Genomic DNA, 24,615 nt, shown 5'->3' with positions numbered 1-24,615 from the left:
TCACTAACATTTTACGAGAATATTTGTGAGGCAAAGCATGAAAGTTAATTGGCAAAACTGGGCACGTTGAGCCCATGAGAGTTTGGGGGAGAAGCATTTATGAAAATTTTCCTTCAATAAAATTTTATTGTTTTTGCATGAGTTGGGCATCACAAGTTTGTTTTTGGTAGAACTTTAGAGGGGGAAATTATGGAAATTTACGGAGCAGATTCCCTTTTACCTCCGAGGCAGGGATTTCTTTGTGATCCCCCCCCCCCCCCCCGGAAAGGTGCGACATCAGTTTTCGAAGTGAGATCGATAAATGCTTATGGATAATGTGTACAGGATAGCTTAAGGCCACCGATTTGCCCAAGAATGTCTTCGGGGTGGGTTTGACGTTATAAGCATTCCAAATGGTTGCGGGGGCGTGGAAGCTTATCGCAATGACTGAAAGAAAATCCATTAAGAAAATCACGACATTTTCCTTGGTATGTTTATAAGGAATGTCGCCGCTTAGGCTCCAAAGAGGGATCATCGCGATCACAAATGATGCGCGTGCAAGCAAAACCGCAAGAGCGGAATTATTATCAAATGAAATTTTGGCAATGCACAAGAAAAATCACTATTAGAGAGTGAGTCTTTGGCAATTGATATCACAGAGCAGTTGATTTCTATCACAGAAATTATTTGGCAATTTTTTGGACTTTGGGGAGAATAAATTATTGGTGACGGGAGAATTAAATAAGTTTATGTACAATTGAAATAAAATTGAAGTTAAATAAAATATTATGTACAATTGAGTTAAAATAAATAGTATTTACAAGTGAATAAAACTTAAAGCTAAAATATATACAATTTGGAGTTGTGAATTTATGTACAATTACAAGACAAATACAGTGAATTAATTATTTACAACGTGCGATATTTTGGTGGCGAATCATCACAGAAAGTTGAGTGAGAAATTGTATCACAGATCAAGGTGCTTTTAAAGCTTATCACAAATTTGGCGCGAAGTGCAATTGCGGGACACATCACCGAGGGGCCAACAACTCCAGCCGTACCTGTCGAAATTTTTTGCTCCTTAGCAAGCCGGAAGGCTCTAGGACAATTAATTTATGACAAATATAATTCACAGGTACGAAGAACAATCAAAGACGTACACAAGGACAACACAGAACATTAAATAATTAACATTTATCACACATATCTACAGGTACGCACAGCCACACCACATTCACACCACATTCACCCCACACATGCACAACAGCCGAAATTAACACAAATTTATCACAATACAATTCACAGGTGAGCGCCACCAAGGAAGTTTCCTTTGAGAATTTAATGAATTCAAAGTCAGTGGGAATTTTAAGTTTTCACCTCACACAGAGAATCTTCCCCACGGATGGGTCACACAAGCCAAAGAGATTTTCCAAGAAAGCCTACCTCAACCCTGTGAGATGAAAGGTGGAGAAGCTCCTCTCCAGAGCATGTTCAGAATTATTTTTGGATTTCAACCCTCGCGGGGATTTTATTTGCATTTTCGCGAAATGTATTACCTTCCTGAATATTTACGTTGACCTTTTTGCCATAAATCCCAAAGGATCTCCTCACCATACTCCCGCCCGCCCCAAAAATATGCGCGGTTTTATGACTTTTGCAATTTAATTCAATATCCTCCGCACAATTTTATGAAGCAATAGCAAATTATTAATTTTATTGCCAAGACATCTGATAGCTTGTATGTGTTTTTAATGATTCCCAAATTATTCATCATAAAAATATCTTTTTAAGACAATTATGGATGAAGAAGCAAATAAATGGCAACATTTTGCGCGCGGAGGAGGTTCATTTAAAATGAGTCCAAAAATAAAATTTCCACCCCCAGATATAATTCAATTTATTTGTCAATATGTCAAGAAAGTAGAATAAATGAACGGAATTTTTCAGGAAACTATTATTGAAATTGTGGTTTATTGAATATCAACAAAATATGATTTTTTATCGTAGTTCTTCCTCTTTTTTATTTTCATGACAAACCATTCAAGTTTTTTTTTCCTCTATGTGGTCACAATATACATAGCGTGCAAGGGAAAGAGAGCTTTCGTATGAATGAAAAGCCCAAGAGAGAATGAAAGCACGCAGAGGCAAAAAGGGGGTGAGCTTAGCGTGGGAGAGGTGGTGGAATAAAATACCATGGTTTAGTCCGGAGAAATAATAATAAGCTTGTGTATCTATCTCCTTGTTCCGACAATTGTGTCGGTCGCTCACTTGATGAGCACCCTTCTCACACTCATTTTGCCCCTTTTCTGCCTCATTTCAACCCCCATTTTCTTGTATGAAGATACACCCCGGAGAAAAACCGCAAGAAATACTCGAAGAATAACAAGAAGTTTAATTTAAATTTAAACGTAACATTTTTTTCGTTTTATTTATAAAGAGAATAGGGGAACGTGGGGCAGTGTGAGTATTTTTTTTATATTAAAAATTCTATAAAAGAATTTTAAACTACTTTTTTTTATATAATTAAGCTGAGTTTCAAGCATAAAACAATAAAAATTTCAATAATCAAAGAAAAACTTGAAAGAAAGTTTATTTTCTTACACGAGTTTCTTAACGTTTTCTTTCAAGACTTTAAATATTATTCTTTATGCAATAAAATGAAATGAAAAACAAAAAGTCAGACCAACTCCTCATATTTATAATATCATGCTATTTATGAAAATTTATACCCACTCCCTCCCAAAAATTCAAATGAATTTTAATGGAAAACAAAAACATTTTCAATTTGTTACACAAACAATTTTGCATGCAAACACTGCAAGAAATTTTCCTGAGTGCATGGAATGATAATCTTTGGGAAGCATGGTGTGTTGTGAGAGTGTCTGTCTGGAGGGTGTATGTATGTTATTTTTGGTTGTGTCGGAGGGCAACTTGAAAGGATGAATATGTACTTCATAAATTGCTCCTCTCACAGCCATCGTATTTGGGGGGGTGGGTTCTTTCCCCCTGCATCTATGAGGCGAATAATTCGTCGGCGTCTTAACGGCTGGTGAGGAAAAGAGAAGCACGCAATCACATAAACTCAAATGGATGGGTAAGAAATCATTACGCAAGACGGCAAAAGAAAAAAAAGGCCATTCAAAGCTCCGGCAGGAAAAGCTCTGACACAAAAGTTTTTTCTTTCTTTTGACGTGAAACTTTTCAGAATTTTATGAATATTTTATCGTATACGGAGGCAGAAAAGAATGAAGTTTAATTCACAATTTCCCAACCCCCGCCCCTTTGCGTCTCTTGAATTTTGGGGTAGGCCAAATGGTCGGCGGGGGATGGAAAGTCCCCTTGGAAAAAAATGTGTCTCGTGGATTAATAAATTTTCAACTTTTCCACTTGAATGCCATGGAAGACTTAACTGTGAATTATCTCCATCAACTATTTGGTATAAAGAACCTTTGAGAAAATGCTTCACAAACATACACAACAAACACTTGTTGGGGGAGGTTGCTCAATAGGGGCTGTAAATGGGTGTGGAGTAGCTCCTTTTGGAAAAGCTTTTGCACAATGGAAGTGTATGTGTGGGGGAAAAGAGCTTCGAGAGTGTTGTTTTTCATCGCTTTGGAGAGGATAAAATTCCAACCACCATAAATCGGCACCAACAATTTTCTCTTCGGGGGTGGATTTTATATGGTGCGTAAAGCAATTTTCCAAATGGTCCGAGATATTTTCTTGTCGTCGTGTGGGATAAAAATTCGATTTTATGCCCCCATTGGCATTTCAATTGGCTTATGTTGATTTTCAACGAAAAAAAAAATACTTCTCACGACTTTGAAGCAAATTGCTAAAGCTTCTTAGCCTTCTTAGCTAATTTTCAACACAAGAGAATTCTATTTATAACGAGAAAGTTCTGTGAATGAGGATAAATTGCAATAAGAAGAGCTTTTAAGCTTGTAAAATTTGCAATATCTCCCCTTGAGAAGTTACGTGATAAAATATCCTGCAGGGAGGATAATTATTTGTAATGTGCATTCAAAGCGATGTGCTCCATGTATATTTGCCCCAGAGGTTCTCAAGTGTACCTACCATTTGTTTATTTCCAAGAAGCTGAGAAGATTATATGGTTTGATATTCCACCTCATACCCGCTTCTCGCCCCCATTCCACATACCCCTGCCATGGTTTCTGGTTTCTCTTTTATGTGAAATTTTGCTAAAGATTCCGAGAAAGAGGCCGTCGGTGTGAGATGGGAGAGGAATTAAACGACACCCGAGTTCAAGGATGTTCATCATCATGCGCCCTCATCCTTTGCACCTCTCTCTGACGCAATTCTTAGCAAAATCCTTCGTATATAGTGATGATAATTGCTTTGTGGTCCGACCACAGTATCAATCGACGAGGCAAGGCTGAGCTGAGTGGTGTGAGCAGCATAAATCTTTAATGATGATCCCTTTGGTGTGTGACTAGATAGACCGCTTTCTGAAAATCCGATTGAGCTTTCGCGCGTAATCTGATAGGCTTCTCCTGCAATCTCCTGTATTTATCCCGGACAGGGAAGTGTAGGACGCGTAATTCTATACCGTTGACTTGTCATGCTTAAACGATGCTGAGCGTAGAGCTTTCCTGTCATTGAGTATTCTGTATCATTCACAAAAAAAAATTGGTAAAGATCAAAAAATATTGGACATAGCGGGTGGAACTACCCCCATAAAACTACCCCCACAGGCTATTCATTTTTTCCTGCGTGTGGAGGTGTCGAAATGTGATTTGGGGGGAGTATTGATAGACCTTTGAGCTATACGGGGGCTGGCGTCATTCGGAAGTGACCCATGAATGATTCATAGCCTGCAAATACCCATATTATGGCATAAATAAATAAATAAAAAATATTCTGATATTCAACCCCTTTTAATGAATATTTACACAGCTTCATCTCTTACACATACACACAGATATTACGTCCGTAGCTTCTCTTTTTTCGCACCCTCATACGTGTGCGCAAAGCATAATTTATTTTCCCTTGTTCTATGTACAACACCGAAAAAAATTGTCCATTGTTTATTACATTTTTTTAATTCATAATTTTTTAAAAAGTAACCTCTGCATTAATTTAAGATAGTTTTTGTTTAAGAATAAAATTGAAGATTTTTAAAGAAAAAAATAATAAAATATTGGTAAGTTGGTAAATTTTGGTAAACAATACTAGATAAAAATTATTGATAGTTGGAAGGCTCTGAGAAATAAAAAGAAATATAATTTCAAGTTAAAGCGACGTCTTGCATTAATCTTTTTTAATATTATAGTTAGGTAACTAAATGATTTACCAACAACTAAAATAATTTTTGAGTAAATTTTGGTAAATTGTATGTTAATTTTGAATACAAAAAGTAAAAGTTTATCAATATTTTGGTGGAAACAATAATAAAAAATAACATTTTTAGCACTTAGCTTTTAGTAAAAGTTCTAATAATTAATTAGGTACCATTTACCAATTTTACCAAAATTTTATACTTTAATTTGTATTAATAAAAATTAAAATATGAATAAATGCATAGCTATTTAACTTCTTTTCTACGCGAGCAACACAATAATGCTTATATGCAAGCTACCATTTTTGTATTTTTCACAGAACATGGTAAAAAGGAAGTATTAAAATTCCTCTTTGCCATTGAAAAGAATTCCACACAAAGCATCAACAACAATAACCAACGTACAATTCTTTTCAATTACCTGACTCAAGAGAGTTCACTTCCTATATTTATGCAAAAATATACCAATTTGTTGGTAAATATTTTCCATGAGATTTTTTTTATGAAAGAACTACATATGAGTTTCATGTGTGTATGGCTAAATGAAAAATATTTCTCTGGTCTTCATCACCCAACATGCTAAGGGAGGATGGGATAATGGTGGGTGGGCCCACCTACTGTACACAATTCATAAATCAACCTGCGAATGTTTTGTGATGCATAAATTTTCATAGTCGGACACCCCAGCTCAGGTATACAACTATTTATTGCACGGGTGGGAATTACGAATGATTCTCATGGATTAGGGGGCCAACAGAGAGCAGTAACCTCTCTACATTGAAATATTTTTGTTAATAATTCAGAGATTTTTATTTTTATGAAGAATAGAGCTTATGAAAATGACAACTAAAAAATTCACAGTTTTTGTGTCGTTTTGCACTAAACGCACTCGGAGGACATTTTAATCTCTTTGCAACTGTTATTTTGCAACCCTCGAAAGCTCTAAAAGTTTCCCACGACAGTGTGATTTTCCTCTGAACTGTGAAAATGCTCTCAGTGAGTAAAACTCAACGTATAATACGAAGATAATTGCTCACAACTCCATGAATATCCAACTGAATACTTTGCTCAAATTAGCAATTTTTTCTCAATTAATTGAGCGAAGAAAAGTTTGAAAATTACATTCTCTTCCTTGTTTTTCTTTCTTTCTTGAGTTGCAAAAGAATTTTCAATTAATTTTGATTAAAGTTCTGTGAAATGAACATTAAATTGAAAAACTTCTTCATGAATTTGCTAATTTAATTCAATGGACTTAAAAAATAATCACAGATAAAACGTATAAAAGCTTAAACTGAAAGCTTCGGATATTTGACAGGGTTTTACAACCAATTTTTGATTAAAAAATAGATGACGTATTAGTTAGTTTTGGAAAATTTTACGGAATAAGGGATTTTATTCGAATAGAAACTTTTCTTTTGCTACATATAAAGCTTTATCGCATGACCATCAGCAGCTCAGTAAAAACTTTTATTACTCTATTAGTTCCATTAAATATTTCTCAGAAAATTAAATACATATTCTCATACTCTTCTCAATCATCATTAAAGGGTGAATAGAGTTAGTGAATATCGATTTTGGAAACTTTAACTATTCAGTAGATTATTTAAATCAGACGGATTTAATTGAGTTGCAAATTTTTTCATTACGATTTTGAATTAAATATTGAAAATTATTGCCATCAAATGTTTGAACAACTTGACTAAAATTTTCTAGGAAATCCAAAAATAAGTAGACACAAAATTCATGAATGAGTTACACCCCTTGGTCATTTTGCATAATATTATAATTAAAGATTGAATGTTTACTTTTAATTCGAGAATTTCACCCAACATCCCTCACATCAGCAACGAGTTACTTTCCTCCCACTATGACGTAAAGTCGCGTAGACTTGCTGGGGATTTCTGTTACCTGGAAAATTCAAGGTTTTTTTTCTCCACCCCCAAAAATACCCAGACGGCATTGGGAAACCCCATGGGAATTTCCCACACTGATCATTCTCCAGCGAAATATTTTCTCAGCAAACATTTCGATTTAATTAAATGGCGAATGACGTATAAAAGGCACATTTGGTGTAACGTAGCAAAATTCGATGAAAGCTCCCAAAGACGGAAAGCGCTTGGCGTGAACTAAAACACTTATGGGTGGGTGGTGGAGTCCACCCCTGCTTTTTTCCGGAGCTTATTCTCTGTGGCTATCAACAGGCGGTTATATGGGGAGGATGTGCTGGGTGGGGGTACAATGTGGCGGGAATTGAAGCAATTTTGCACAACAAGTGAAGTGGATTAATAAATTGAATGGATGAAAGTTAGGAGAAAAAATTTCCATGTCATTCATAATGGAATTTATAATTTTTCCTCCATCACCTGTGTTCCATCGTTCCACTGACAATCGGTGCAACTAATGCTATTCACATTATTACACTGCGAATCTGAAACGAAAAAATCTTGAAACAAGATTTTCATTTTTTTTTAATTTTTATGTATTGTATAGAATAAAAGAATCTAAAAAAAGAAATAATTTTATAGATTTTTTAATCCGACTTTGAAGTCTTTGAACAAACCACAACTAAAGAAACTTTTTAATTCTACAATGTAAACTTAAAAACAATAAAATTTTATTTTATTTTAAAAACAATAATCTTCTTAATATATAAAGCTGAAAATGTTTGTTTGTCTGTCTGTGGCACATGAACTCCTCCGAAACGGCTGGGCCGATCTTGATGAAATTTGGTATGGGGGTAGAGGGGGTCAATACGAGTTGCAAGCGCCATATGGGATTCCGCCCCCTCCCCCCTTTATAGCGCCCTCACAGAAAAATTGATTTTTCCCATTTTCTACCTGCTGAAGAGTCAGATAACGGGATTTTTTTATTTTAAAAATTTTTCGGGGTACCGTATTATTATTCATCCCCCTATTAATATACGCCCTATATTTATAGCTTAAAATAGTGTTTGCTCACACGTGATTGGGGGTTCGGGTTGACTAGTGTGATATATTTCTAACAAGTGTTACATTCAGCCTAGAAAATATTTTTTTTATTAAAAAAAATGCTTTAAGAAAATCCCTAAAATCTAATTTCTTAACAATTGTCGAAAGCTCCTTGTAAAATTCAGATTCAGAACTTTTTTTTTACATAGCAAAGAAAAAATTTACGACAAATTTCAAAAAAACATTTTATTTTTTTAATTCTTAAATAATTTCCAACAAAAATGAAAATAATTCAATAATTCTTCATATAGGAAATTGTTTTTCTTAAGAAAACTCAATATTCGTTAATAAGCTAAAATATTTTCTTACTGTGGATATCCATATTGCTTGACAGACTGTTACAAGTGGGTGTGGAGAATGTTTAAGGCATCGAGGTATGGGGAAATAAGGGTAGAAAAATGAGCAGACAGAGGTCAGGCAGGAAATCAAATAGGGAGAAAAAAAGAGCCAACAAAGAGGATCGTTTCGCTCCTTCTGTCACACTCTGCTTAAAGACGAAAGCTGCTTCATTAAGGGGAGATGGTGACGTGATGATGGATTAATGTCGTCGGCCAAGGAAAATTAATTAATACACTTAATTATATATCATGTAATTCGGGGGCGAGGTGAGATACCTTTGTTGCCACACAAGAGATCTCAGAGCGGAGGTGGTGTTCAGCAGTGGATCCAATGAATGTTAATGGCAAATTTTGATGGAATTGTCTAATTGGGTGAAATTCATCCCCAAAAGTTGCTGCGAATTTGCAGTGTGAAAGCAATTAGCAGAGAAATAACGAAAAGCTACGTAAAATATACATATGTATAACAAAAGCTCCCACATGTGTACACCACATACGTTTAATTTGTTGCCTTAATGTGGGAAGCTTCAGTTAGAATGCTTTCAATGCCATATTTGCATTTCTGTGTAAATTAGCACCCAAATTTTCTTTGAAAACATTTCCACAATAATATGCGGTGAGATTCCTTTCACAAAATACAATAATCTCAGAGTGGAAGAGAAACTAGAAGAGTTCTAAATGATAAAAAGATTATCCAAATGTCACGTTCTTCCTTTTTTTATTTCATTTTTAAATTCCAACAAAATTCGTCGTGTCGTATAAATCCAAAATATCCTTTGAATTTGTATAAAGTTTAAAAGAAGAAAATCATAAAACTTACTGACAGATTTATTAAAAGTTTTTCAATAAAATTCCATTTCATATTCTGCGGTAAAAGTTTTTATTTGAAGTCCCTGTGATGTCATTCCTGTCTGTCTACCTTTCTTTTCAAGACGAGTTTACATGCGGCAACTTTTTAAAAATTTACACCCATTCTATGTAAAATTGATTTTATTCCCTTTTTCCTCTTTCATTTCGAAAATTTTCTTCATTTTTTTCCAATAAATGAAAATATTTTGCTACCTTTTCCATTCTAATCGATAAAATTCGTCGTAGCTCCTTGTTAGGGTTCACCATCATGATTCCACACACACACACACATTCACGAAAACAAGAGAGATGCAACAGCTTCAACGTGAGCACAAACAACCCCAATGTAGAATAAATAAATAATATTGCTCTTGTGCAAAATTCAGCCAAACTCTGCACCCTATTGCTGAGCATTCGCACGTGAAAATTCATGCAGCATCATTGCTCCCCTATTCTTGTTCACTTTTATGTGTTTATGTTTCGTGTTGTGCGACAGTGACAATGCAATAAAGACGCCTGGGTGGCAATGGGGACGCCTGGTGGCGCATCAGCACCACATTTTATGGAGCGTCTTACGATGTATATTTTTGCGGTGTGTACATTTTTGGCGTCGTCAGAAATAATCTCTATGCAAATTGTATCGATTGCGAAGGGTTCTGTGAGCTGGGAAAATGTTTGCATTTTCTCTCCCATGAGAAACACCATTGCTGTCACTTTCAATCTTCTAATCCAAATGCTGTCTTCTTCCCTTATTTTATTGTTAAAAAATGTGACTGGCAGTTTTATCAATTTTTTTTCTTCAATAAACTGAAAGCAACAGGGTGCGAAGGGAGCTTAAATCAATATAATAGGGGAACTTTGGTGTAGTTTTTTTCAGCTGTAAGATTCTAATGCACTGAAGAACTTTATCGACTTTAAGGGGGATGATTTTAGCGCTCAAAGGAATAGAAAAATGCAGAAGAAAGTACAGAAAATGCATTAAAATAATATTTTATAAAATCACTTATGGAAATTTTCATATTAATTTAACAAGAAAATTAAATCAAATTATGAAATAACATGAAATTTTGAGAAATGAAAACATTGAAGGAAAGGTCTGAAATATTGAAATTCTTACACGAAACGTTTAATTAATTTCCCATAAGGCTTTTGTGACCTTTTATTCCTTTTTCCATATAGTTTTTGGGGCTAAACTTTGCCTTTCCCTTGCCACATATATAAAATATTGCTCAAGGGTGAAAATTGCCTGGAAATTTATCAATAAGGGTTGTCTGTGTGTGTGTGGTGGTGCGTTGATGGAGCAAAAAGACACCAAATAGGAGACCCTTATCAAGTGGAAAAGGAAAAGTGGAATAGGAGAGGGAGAGGGAGAGAAAAAGTCTGTCAGTCCCTTTGCAAATATATATTTTGGCTTGAGGGGGTGGAAAAAGAACTTTCAGTGTGTACCTTCCTCAATGTGGCTTCATCATTGACACCCAAAGTTTGATGAATTGGTGAGGATGGCACACGAACGTACTTTTTTTTCTACACTCAGAAACTCTGTGAGGTGTCGTGTAATGACAGGTAGAGCTGCGATCGTAAAAAGTTCTCCCTCGACATCTCCCATAAATTTACACTCATTTCCGTCAATGATTGTTATTCGTGTTTGAGTGTGTCACTCCCACGGGGCTATATACCTACCTACCTGTGCAGAGTGTGGGCTCGCAGTGCGATATTTACGTTGTTCAAGGGGCTACGCATGTAGGGGGTGGGTGGTTGGTAAAAGGTGTTAAATTTAAAAGGGGAGGGATGGCTATCGGTATGAGCTGTAAATCTACTTGGTGAAAAGTTCACAAAAGCACCTCAAGTACCATCCATGATTACCCATCGTCAAAAGCCATATATTTGTGATGTTTCACTCCCCAATGTATACATGTTGGAGTCAAACACAAAAAGCACCCCCCGCACACATTTGCCATACTTTCCCATCGATTTTTCACTGTGAGTCCTCCTCTTGTGTGACTCACCCAACAAATGCCCCAAACCCACATATGCCACATATTGCCACAGAGGACTACCCCAGCACCCACACACACACACACGTCCACCCTCAGCGACCTCAGAACTTCTCCCACAACATTTTAGTCGCTTCTCAACCCCAATCGGGGGTTCATCCAACGGATGTAGCCGTAATTTTTCACAACAGAAAAAAAGCAACAACTTCTGCAGCAATTTCCCCTGAGGGAGGAATAATTAAAAATTAACACACGAAGAGGATGGATGGGTAGAATACGCGTATTTCACATTGAGCTTCCTGTAAACAACGTACAGAAAATGCAAAAGCTGAAGCTTTTAGGAGTGTTTTTTCCTATATTGAAATTTTCTTCATTAAATATACAACACGGAGAGGGATGATGGGGGGTTAATTAATGAATCCATAACCTTTGTTAGAACAAGAAAATTGAGGGGTAAATTGTTGTCGATTCTTTTATGATAAATAATACCGCATGACCTATATATTTTTCTCTTAGTCAGATAAAGTTAAAGCTTTGAAGCTTTAATTGTTATTTTGGGGTTGATTCTGTACAAAATCTTTTCTATACCTATTATTGTCTTTCAACTTAAAAGTTGTAGGATTTTGACAGTTGACGTTTTTAAATTGTTCTATTGTCGTTCCATAAAAAATCGATCAACGATCCAGAAAACAGTCAAAAAGATCTTTAAAGAGCCTTGGAAAAAAATCCCCTTAAAAACACGTTTAAAGAAATAAATAAAGTGTCAAAATACTTTAAGATTTTGCAAAGAATATTAAAAATCGTGCAAATGGTGTATAAAAAGAAAGAAAATTTAACATGATCAACCCTTTCATTTACTCGTGGAATTTTTCTAGAGCTTTTGGTAGTCGTAGAAGCTTTCCTCTGTGAGGTAGAGAGATAAATATTAATTGGAGTTTTTTTTTATTTGACTGAAAGAACGTTTCATTAAGCCAAAAGCTTATAATTTAAATCATTCATGGCAAATTCAGTGGATTAAAATAGGCAAAAAAATAAATAAATCCTTGACTTTTCCAATGGCGGCTTTTCAAATCCACCCCCTGTTGTGTGTGAGATTTTAACGCTGAAAGTCCTCAGGGTTGGATGCGCAGAAAAAAAGGGATGAATATGAAAATGCGACAATGACTATACCCGAATGGGGTGTAAGAGAGAGAGTTGGGTGTTATGACAGGATTTATGTTCAACTGAGGTTCACTTTCAGACAACCCCCGCACACATTATGTGGATCCCATTTGGATCAAGTCATTTGCTTTTTATTCTCTCTTTCACTACCACCGTGGTCGGGAGTCGTCTTCTGCACGAAATTGCCCACAAGATGAGGTACTGTGCATCATCTGTGTTGCCAACGATGTGCAAATGGTATTCTACCAGAGCAACAGATGGCTCTATGTTTGAGCGCGATATGGATGCTGTGCACATGGGGAAGGGTGGCCAAATGACGGGAGAGGTGGCGTGCAAAAGAATGGATTTTAATTTGGGCTTCAAGCCAATTCAGCAATCGCGAAAGTACCGCAATTTCGGGTTATGAACATGAGGTGAGTGGGAAATTGCCCCCTAAAATAAGCACCTTTCCCTGCTGCCGTTTTTGACGGGATGCGGGGGAGGTGTTGAATGTGTAATCAACCCTCGGTTGTATTACCTTGCAAATCGTCTAGACTGCCTCAACAACAATGGGAAGGAATCGTGCAAATGGTTGGGTGCTAAAATAAGAAGTTGCGGTGCGCAGTAATTGCCGTAATTGCGAAGCACTTCCACCTACTTACTAAGTGACTTCCGATTCCCCACCCCCATTTTATATCATTTCTCCATCCCCATCAGTGTGGAAAATTAATTATTTCCATTCTCTTCGTTTTTTTTTTTGTATTTGCTAAAACGGAAATGTGCTAGTTTCGCTTTCCCCGTGCTTATTTTGAACCAATTTCAACAAGCTCACTTGGATATTCTTGACTTGAGAACTATTCACATCAATGAGCATTAATTTTATAATTCCTCATAATTGATTAGATGTATTAGGTATTGATTTTGTATATAATTTTGCGAAATTTTCACCCACACACCCTCAACGTTTCTAAAACCACAAATTCAGTATATCTCCGGGGTGAAAGGAAAAGTGAAAAAGGCGGCTAGAAAGCTCAAAATGAAAAGCTCCATGTGAGAAGAAAATTCAATTCATCCAACCCCCCATTGAATTTAGCTAATAAATCGAAGAAGAAATCAATTTTGGGCGACAATTTGCACCATCTTCCAATTGATCGTATATATGTATAATATAAAATCTCAGCATGAATCCCACCCCTGTTGTCACACCATAATTCAATAAAAAGCCATGGATAGCGCATAAAATTTTCCAGCCTCCACACCACGTTCATGACCCACTTTTCACAATATTTTCCCGCATTCTCACGAGGAATGCTCAATTTCATGCAAAACCACCCACTCGGTAACAAAAAGAGGCCAAGAGCATGAAGTAGTTGTGAGAAGGAGAGTTTTCCTTACACACACGAGGAAAAACTTTCACAAGAAAAGCATGGGGGATGAAAAGTTTTGTCCCAACTGCAGCTTAAATGAGATTTATTCATCATCTTGCAAAGAGAGTTTCTGCATCGAAAAAAAAAAAGATATATTTTACAAAATTTGCAAACAGAAACAAACCACGAGGAAGGGAGTATTATCAACCACCCATGGCACTTGAATACATAAAAAAGCATTCGCGGGTAGAACTTGAGGAGAAAATTCTTCTCTGAATATTCTTAAGCTTGTTTTTATCACTTCTCAAGTACTTGTTTCCATGGAAAATCTGCTGCAACACCCTCTTTTCATTTAAATAAATCTTTTCACGTGGTTGAACATGCAACACCAGTGATATATAGTCATTAGATGTTGTTGGCTATGCTCTCTGTAAACTTATGCGAAAGCTTTTAATTTATCAAGCTTGTAAGGAAAATTTTGTGAAAAAAATTAAACACGAGGAAACTTCATTTTAAAGCTGAAAATCACGTAATTTGCTTCGAAAAATTTATTCTATTGAATATTTTACAAAAATCTGTAATTCCCCAAAGAGTTTTACGAGAAAAGAAATTTTTCTTAACCAACAAAATCGATAGAGAAACTTGATAAAATAAAGATCAAGCTTTTCTTGGGGTTTAAATTGCAATTCAAGTTTTCTTTTTTTTTCGGGTAAGAAAAAGTTTTATAATCTAATTTTCTACATTCCTTTAGAAGAAAAGAAAGTTTCGGCGAAAACGTCTTTTCCTTTTAGAAAATATCTCCCTTGAGTGTTGCAAAAGAGTAGCTTGATGTTTGAAGAAAACTTACTAAAGTGGATATTTAAATATTAAACAGATGGCCAAGAAGAGGTTGGAGATAAAAATGAATTTTTATTGAAGCTCCCCCCGTCATGTAAATGGGGTATGCCCCCTCCGTAATCTGTTGGTTAAGAAGTACTTGATATAAAAGTTGCAGAGATTCTCCATTTGGATTATCTTTCTCCATGCCCAACTGTGAATACTTAATGATTTTGCCCTTTTTGCCTTCCTTTCCCAATAAACCCAAATTATTAAGTCATCCTCCTATTAGCCCTACATGGAAAATATATCTAGTCGAGACCAAAATGTTTGAATTTCTACGCAATTTCTCATTAAATATAAAATAATATTTTACACGTGCCTTTTAAGGGGAAAAAATTGAGCGGAAATAAAATTATCAAGAGTCAAGTTTTTCATGCTAAAGAGAGAATTTACAATTCACCGGAATTCACAAAGAAAATCCTTCGAATGCAAGAAGGAAAATGAGCTTTTGTGCTGGCATTTGGACATCAATGGGGGGCGAATCAAACGAGCTGTGAGAATGTAGAGAAATGCAAGCTCTACGGGGGTATTCTGGCTAGTTTTCTGCACATTTATGTTGAAGTCGCTGTAAAATCTCCCCAAATGAATATTATTTAGGTTCTCGGAAAAGCAACGTAGAGCTATGTTTATGCTCTGTGCGAATAAGGTGGATTGTGAAAACCTATTAATTTTAATACAAGTCTCCTTTTAGTTTGCTCAGTGAGAAAGCTTTTAAACACACTGCTGGGTAAAAAGCTCATATGCTGCTCCCATCTAAAAGTAATTCAACGTTCATTGAGCTCACAGCTGGGAGGGGTTTTTAGCGTTGTGGAAACTTCCTTTCACAGAAAAGGGAGGAAAATGTAATTTCCAATATATTTATCCACTTTCACCCAAAACATTTAAGAGAGGTGGGGAGCTCGGGGAGCTTTTTGGGCTTGTGATTAGGTGCGAATGTGATTCTAAGCCATTTTGTGGGTTATTGGTTTCCCTAAACCCCCTCCATCTTAAACTTTTCCTATGTATACCTTCTGATTTACTCTTTGGCAAAATTTTCCGAAAACTTTGACCTTTTTGTGAAAAGTCACCTCCTTTTACCCCTCCCGCACTAGTCTTTTAAGGAATAAGGCCCTAAATGACTTCACTGAAGAGAATCATTTAAGCGTAACAAATTGAAACATTCTGCGTTAACTTTGGAAAGTAAAATTAATTGGTGCGACTCTTTAGAGAGAGGTAGATACTCCCCCAGAAGGAATTAATTTTCAATGAATTATTTGAATTATCTCCTTCGGTGCTTCATCCCCCACGTAAATTTCTAATTTAATCCCTTCAATTTTGAATGCATCCATGGGTGCTTTAAAGCATCACGCGTAAATGAAGTGGAAATTGCTTTGGAAAATTGAAATGGCATGAAGGTGAAGTAGATTGATTGCACACGGGAATATTGAATTTCATTTGTATCATTGAGAAATTGCATTGTGATTGAATTGCATTTTGTGTTGTTAGGGCTCTTAATTTTCAATTGAGAAGCCTTCTGTAAAATTAAGGTTTATTTATTAGAAAAGCACAGAAAAAGATAAATTTTTCAATTATGTTTTCTCAATAATTCAAGCAACAAAATTAAATTGAAAGACAAAGAAAATATTATTCATTTTCCTTTTCATGGAGAAATGCATTTATTTCAAAATTGCATATCTTTAGGCGCTTGGTACCATCTCCCCTAATTATTCTATGCGATTCATCAGTTATTGTTCAGTTGTTCCAATATAACTTTTCCCACATGTAATTTTTTTCATCGTTCTATGTGCAAACGATGCGATGGTGAAGCTTTTAATCTAATGACGATTCAATTTATTTAATGTGCACACAATATACTTTCACAATCATCGCAATGTCTTCCCCCCGTGTAGCTTGCACAACAATATAAAAGCTCAATAAATGAATTGTTGTCGGACAATTTTACGTCTTTCTTCTTTTTTACTCCACAAAAGCTTTCCGATATTATCTAAGTATTTTTCACTCGTGGTTGCTGTGTGCTCACGTTCGTTGCTTGAGAAGAAAAATTCAATGAAGCTAGAGTTTAAAAGAAGGTGTTTCCCGACGGCTGATATCCTGTTGCACTTGTCGCCTTAATGGAAAGTCCGTGATTTTAAATTCTTTGACATTTTAAACTTTTCCTCTTGTTCATTTTTTCATTTACTGTTGATTCGTTGAATGAAACTTGATGGAAAAACTTTTCCTCTACCCGATAGTATTTCACATAATGCTATATATACATACATATATAGAGGATTCAGGGACGTGCCTGGTATATGTGAGAAGATGGCGGTAGCTAATAGGGCAAGAGGTGTGGAAATATCCATTAATAGTTCTGAATTAAATTTCCATCCATTGTCCATTTATTGTTGTTCCATTAATTGACGGTTTGCCCCAAAGGAAGTTATTGTATCAACGGACGAAGGGATAAACTGATGGTATCCTACCCATTATGCCACCCTTTTTAGCACCCACACCGCTACTTTATCCCGAAATTTCACCAAAAGGGAACTATGAGAGATGAATTGGGTGCAAAGCACAATTGTTTCGTGTTTGACAAATTATTCTCAATATCTTCTCTATTGTCTTGCAGAGTCCTGCCATCCCTACGAGCCATTCAAGTGCCCTGGAAGTGACCAGTGCATCTCCATCCAGTATCTTTGTGATGGTGCGCCCGACTGTGCAGATGGTTACGATGAAGATATGAGGCTATGTACGGCAGGTGAGTTATGTTTTCCATTAAATGTAATACATAGAATATGTTGGCCCAAGTGTGAGCTTTTACACGCCAATTTTCTTTGTTGTAATTGAGAATAGAATGTATATAAGTCAGTTGAAAGATAAAACTTTTGAAAGCTCTTACATATTCCCTCTGTATTTAATACAGAAGCTCTGTTAGACTACCAGGCGTCCCCATCAACGTCTTTTGCATAATTTAAGGGGGGTCTCTTTTGATAGCTGGTGAAAGTAAATATTTTAATTTTTCTTTGGGTTTTTCTTAAACTTGGTTTTCCGGTGTAGGTCACATTTAAAGACTTAATATTGAGGAGTAAGAAAATCACTTTCCACCATCTTAGATGCGACGCCATCTTGAGATATTCCTCAAAACACAAAGGTAGGTTTTTCTCAGGATCTACTGGATGGATTTTGATGGGGTAAAAAGCAAATGAAAGAGGAAATACCAATGCAGATTTTGATGTACCAGAATTTTGAATTTCCACTCTGGGGCTGAGAAAAGTGGAAAAACGTCAAAAATATCTTTAAAAAATCACATTTTTCCACTTTTCTCAGCCCCAGAATGGAAATTCAAAATTCTGGTACATCAAAATCTGCATTGGTATTTCCTCTTTCATTTGCTTTATACCCCATCAAAATCCATCCAGTAGATCCTGAGAAAAACCTACCTTTATGTTTTAAGGCACTTCTGCGGAAAAGTCGGAATATCACAAGATGGCGTCGCACTTTAAATAGCGAAAAGTGATTTTCTTACACTTCAATAATTAAGCTTCAAATGTAACCAACATCGGAAAACCAGGTTTAAGAAAAACTCCAAAAAATGACAATATTAAAAATGTGTAAATTCTAACAATTTTCTCAAGAGACCCCCCTTAATGTAAAAAAGGAAGCAAAATCCTAATTAATTATTACATGATTCTTCAGGAGAATTTCATTAAAAAATATTTCAAAAATAGAACATCCTATTTCACGATAAAATAACGGCTAATTAAAAGGTTAAGTCGTTAAATTTGTTTATATTCAAAATGATACATGATAATACAGGGGAAGAAAACACTGTTGAGGAATCCTAATAAAATTCCATGCTCAAAGGATGTCTCCCACGGTGTTCAACCCACTTATCTCATACCCCTCGCAGCAGGATCGTGTTTTGCGAGTGAATTAAATTTATTGAGCCTTTGTTGTGTACCACCCACACACAGTTAATTTGCCTCTCAAAGGCATCAACGACATTCGCTAATCTTAATGTGGTTTGAGTGGGGAGAATTTAATGTTTCTTGTACTAGGAGAATCGGGGTAAATTCGGCCGTGTAAGGGTTTCAAAAAAAGCTTGGAAATTGCATTTTTCGCCGAGATGGGAAAAATGATTCTAGATAAAGCTCCGAGAAAGCTCTGATGAAGAAGAATATTTCTCAGAAAACTGTTTTGCATCATTTCGCGGTAAAGAGACAAAAGAAATAATGTTAAATGTTGAATAGAATTTATACCACTCTAGCAATTTTACGAGTCCTACAAAACATCCTCCATAGACAGACAATAGGTTGAAAGTTTGCATCATTATGGAGCGTTCGATTAATGTTGTAAATAATTTATTGAGATTTATATCACTTTAAGAGTCCACACTCTATTAAAATACCTCCCACTCTCTGCTTCTCTCTCTCTCTCTCTCTCTCTCTGTTATTGTACATAGCAATTAAAGAGAATAGCTCCCTAAGCAAAAAGTTGGTTGATTCTCTACCCAAAAGACATTCCGCAATAAGAGAAAGGGATTTATCACCTGTAACAAGCACCACGTGTACATGAAAACAATCCCGAAGAAAAACTAATTTATCGCATCTGATAAATGTCCCAGGTAAAGTTCATTCACGTGAAAAGGACGCAAGTGCGTAGAATTCTCATCTGGGTCTGTGAATGGTGATGGGTCGGCAGGAGGATGTTCTTTGGACACCCACATTTGTGTTATGTAATATACATAAAATATTCCTGCAGAATCTCATTAATTATTCACAATGCGAATGGACGTTACCAGATTTGAATGCCCCGCAGCCTAGTGAGAGACTTTCCTCCAGAGAAATATGTTTCGTGTCAGAGTTCAAAGCTTTTTTTCACCTCACAAGGGTTTTTTCCTGTGCTTGATGGGGTGTTTTCCCATCACCAAGGGTTTTTTAACGCTACTCTGTGCACTCAAATGCTTGTTTTCAACTGAAACTTCACACAAGGGGAGTTTTTTATTGGGACACTCTGAGCTTTTTTTATATAGGTATAGGTAGAGTAGGAAAAAGAGTTGAAGGAACTTTAGAAAAGGGAAGAAGTTGGTGGATGAAGATAAATTGCAATGTTCGGATATTTCTCGCGACTTACATAAATGGATTATATTTGTAAGTGGAAAATGAGAAAATGCTTGGAAAACTTTTAGTGATACCTATCTTTTAATGATTGATTAATGGATCATAAAGTGGGATGTAATGTTTGGCTTTATTTATAATTTAAAAGAATAATTTAAGTGTTTAAAATTAAATTTTAGTGGTTATAAAATTTTAATTTAATGCAAATTGAGGAAATTTAATAGTCAAGCTGATTGATAAATTATTCATGAATTAATTTATTAAATATCTATTATATTATGCTTAAGAGACAATCAATTGAGTCCTCCTTGCTTAATTTATTTTAAATAGTCAATCCTTAAATTAATATTCTACATAGATATTCTTCCTCTCGAATAATCCGAATGATTTTTATTCAGATAGTCACCCCTTGTCAAAAAAAACTACATCGAAAAAGAAATAGAGAATAAACAAGAGACAATTCAGCAATAAAACACTATAAAATATATCTCGAATCCCGAATTGTTTTATAAGTCTAGACTAAGCAATTTTTATGGACTTTTAATGCTAGATCTGTAAAAATTTACAACTAGCACACGTCCCCCACTAATTTATTGCACCTCGCGCTGATCTGGTTAAATTACTTGAGGAGAAGAAAATTGAGAAATTTAATAGAAAATGAATGGAAATTTAATTTACGAGAATTGTTTTCACTCAAAAATTGCACTGAGAATGTTGCTATTTGTATCTCCATCACGTTTCGCGATGTGAAGCAAGGGGAACATTAAAGAGGAGACGCCAGGTACCTGGCGTTTATTTTCTGCAATAAAATACGGGCCAAGTACAGGGACTTGTTGCAAAAGGAAAGCTTTCTAAGGAGGTGGTTTAATTTAAATTAATTCTTTTCTAAAGGAAAGTCCGTGAAAATGTGGAAAAATCCATAAAAATGCAGAAAATCCAAGCTTTTCAACTCTTAGAAGGAAAACTGGGATAAAGCTTGGATGTTTTTGATTTTTTTTCCTTCACAACCCTTCATTTTCCTCTCAAAACATAATATACTGGAGTATATGTGGGAAAAAGTTGCCCTCTCTTTACACAAAATTCCACTTTATCTCACATCCCCCCCGCCCCCGCAACAACATCCACAATGCGAAAGTGTTGAAGCTCCTTTTATAAAACCAACTGACTCTCACACCAAGCTCTTTCTAAAGCTCCCTTCCTTCACAAGATCGCATCCTTCATCCCATTTGCATTTAACATGGGAGTGAGTGGGTTAAGGGTTGGCCATATATAGAAAAAGACGAGAAAAATAACTCAACCTTCAATTCTTGAAAAGCTTCACTTCGTTATGTATATACAATGATAATAAAAAAAAAAGAAGAAGGATTCAATTGATTTTTTTTTCATCCGTCCGGAAGGATTTCTTGTTGCTTCCACTTTCGGGAGCTTCCTTCACTTCTTTTCTACCAATCCGAGTGGTTTATGTACTAAACATCCATTGCAGTTCGCTTCTTTATGAATACGGAGCTTTTGACACCCACACACACTGAGCTTTTGGAAGTTTGATGGCCATCTATTTGCAGAAGAATTCTTCCTCACATTACTATCGCACAATTGAATGGAATTTATTATTAAACTCACCCCCTTCTCGATTGCCCAACCATTCACGAAAAGTTCCTCTCTCGCCCATCTCCTTTAGAATACCTCCTCCACTTTCCCAAATACACCCACAGAGTGTACAAACACTTTTCCTTAGCCCTTTGTTGGCTGTCCAATTGTCCATCTCAATTGCCCATTGAACGCTTTTCCCTCTCTGGGAGTAATTGAAATTCAAATATACGATCAACTTTGTGGTTTCAGCTTGTGTTTGGGGATTTAATGAAGCAGGATCACCGTATGAATACCACGCGGTTGGCCTGTCCAAATATTTATTTATAATGTGCCATGTATGGCTGAAAATTGCTTCTGTGGCCCACAAAAATTTCTCATTCAATTCCATTATCGATGGTTTTATTTGTTTTTTTTTGTGCTCTCCAGCATCCCTTATTTATCGTGTGCGAGATGAATTGTATATTATGGAGGGATTCCCAACCATCCCCATCAAACACACACACAGAACCTCTGTCTCCACGTGTTTCGGCTGCCTTTTTTCTTCTTTCGTTTTTCGGGGTGAAATTGAATAAAATATAAAGCAATAATACTTGGCTCATGTAAACGAGCCTCTGGGCATCCACGCAGTTATTCGCGTCGAATTGAAAGTTACTCTCAATGGACTTTTTTAGCAGGAAAAAAAGAGAGAATTGCATTTTGCCAAAAATATATTTTTCCACCCAAACGACCAATCAATCAAAAAAAATGTATATTTTTTTTCTATTTCAACGCACAAAATGATTTATTGAACGAGGCCGGCAAAAAAATCGAGAGAAGCCCATCGAGCTGTGGAACTGAATCAATTAAATAAGCACACAACATCGAAGAAAAATCCCCATAAATTCTCACGCTCAATGAAAGGGAAAGGAGAATGTTTGGGACTGTGTGCGAGAGGATTAGGGGTTGGATAAATTCAATATTTCTCACTCTTGAAGTGCGATGTTCTTAGGAGAAGATTAATGGTCAAACAATTGATCGCTACTTGTCTTCCAATTTTCTTTTTGAGAATTAATTGTTACGAAATTGAATGATTTTTTTGGGTTAGATTTCTTGATTTAATATGTAGGCTAATATTTTGTCTTTATAGGTCGAAAGCTTTAATTTATTCCTTAAAGGAATAATTGTTAAATGTTAAAGCTTTTTAAGTTTTTAAAGCTCATTATTTTTTTTGCTTAAATCTATCCTCAATTTTATTTTTAATTTAAAACTCAAACATTTTCTTAATATAGTTTGTAAAAGTCAAAACTTAAAAATATTTTAAAAATCAAACATACTTCTAACAGAATTTGAATAAACTAACTACATTAAAAGTTTTATAGGTTAGATATAATTTAATATTAAAAGCTCTACAGTCTACATGAAAATCAAATTTAAATAGATTTTTTTGCTTGGAAAGCAATGACAAAACTTGCTCTCAAAAACTTCTTTTAATATAAAATTTTCTTCCACTGAAGTTCTCAAGCTTTCCTATACCTACATACATATTTTCTGTAGGGAAAAGATCAAAAGTTCTGCGACATTATTTCCATTGAAATATCTTATTGGAATATTTTATTAAATGTTTCCTCATACTACCTTTAGAGCTTATTTTTTCAAGCATTTACTGCAAAAAGAACGAGAAAGTCACTGCACAGCCAGTGAAGAATCCATTCTTCTTAAGAAGTTCAAAGCTTTATAAAAGTTTACCGTGTACAAAAGTTCTAAAAGATGAGAACAAGTGTATATGTGTGGTAGAAGGAAAAATCCCAGCTAATTCTATTTAAGAGATTTTCCATTCTTGTTATGCAAAATTGCAGCAGAAAATGTCTGGAATATCATCCCTTTTGTGGGTACTTTTGGTACACATTTAGCAAATTAGACGCGAGCGACAAAAGCGGGTGAAACGAAATACTTTTCTTAACGGTGCGAACGAAACATCCAAAACGACTCTTTGCTAACTTTTATGTTGTACTTTCTCGTGCTTTCTCCTTTTGTATTTTATTAGTTGGTGTTCCACTTCGTGGCCAACACCAAGTATTGTAATCGTCGGAAAAACCGACCACCTCAGATCGGGCTCAAACTTGGTATGAGCACGTTTCAGACAACCCACATTCCAAAACTGGTGGTGGAAAATTTTTGATCCGGCCGGCCTGCCGGCCTGCCGGCCTGCCGGCCTGCCGTCCGGGACTCTAAACTTTGCCTTATAGCTCAAGAATGGTAATAGATAGAGACATCCGGTTTGAAGTTTTCTATAGAAATGTGGGTGTAAAATTTTGTTTTTTCACATTTTCGAAATCCAAGATGGCCGCCATCCGCCATTTTGAACTACCGTCAACCACTTCCCTTACAGCTAGAGGTCTGAAATGTTAGTATGTTGTAGAGCTCAGTGAGACGTTTTCATCGATAATTCATACTTGAAAATCGGTCTAGCCGTTTAGCAAATATGGCGGCCTAAAGCAAAAAGTGTTTTTTCGATATATCTCGAGAACGGCTTGACCGATTTTGACCATCTTGGTATCAAATGAAAGGTATTGCGAAGCCCTACAACTGTCTAGAACATTTCAAGTTTCAAAAATAACCGCAAGAGGCGCTAAATTCTAAAACAAAAATTGCCTAACTTTACGGGGCAATATCTCCGAATCCCCATTATCGATTTCCTTTAAATTTTGATATGTTGTAGCCTGACTCAATATCTGTCACCAATCCGAAAATGAAGAAAATCTATGTCGCCGTTTAGAAGATATAGCCATTTGAAAAATTCTTGAATTTAAAAAGTTCTGAGAGCTATATCTCTTGAACCGCTTGACCGATTTTGCTCATCTTAGTATCAAATTAAAGGTTTTGCAAAACTCTACAACTTTTTAGAACATCAGAAACCTCTAGAACTATTCCTTTGGGACAAAAAATATTAAAAACAATTTTCGTAAAATAAAAAGCCGCCATTTTGTGTTCTGGAGGTGACCTTGAAAATTATTGAAATTTATCTCAATTTATAGCCTGTTTTAATACCTTTCCAAAACTAGTCAAGAAATTTCTGTAGGTCTTATAGAACCAGAAATATTACCATTTTTATCCTTCA

General features: G+C 35.7%; 1 protein-coding gene across 1 annotated transcript in view; it reads left to right on the top strand.

The window, feature by feature from the left end:
• The window catches only part of LOC129796093 (IDLSRF-like peptide), a 57,304-nt gene that overhangs the window by 20,941 nt on the left and 11,748 nt on the right, over positions 1-24,615 (top strand). The window contains exon 3 of the mRNA XM_055837817.1: positions 17,441-17,569. Coding sequence (XP_055693792.1) covers positions 17,441-17,569 — 129 coding nt within the window. The remainder of the gene's footprint in view (positions 1-17,440; positions 17,570-24,615) is intronic.

Source organism: Lutzomyia longipalpis, chromosome 1 (genome assembly GCF_024334085.1).
Source record: "Lutzomyia longipalpis isolate SR_M1_2022 chromosome 1, ASM2433408v1".
NCBI classification, from domain to species: domain Eukaryota; kingdom Metazoa; phylum Arthropoda; class Insecta; order Diptera; family Psychodidae; genus Lutzomyia; species Lutzomyia longipalpis.
This window is presented reverse-complemented; position numbering and strand designations above follow the sequence as displayed.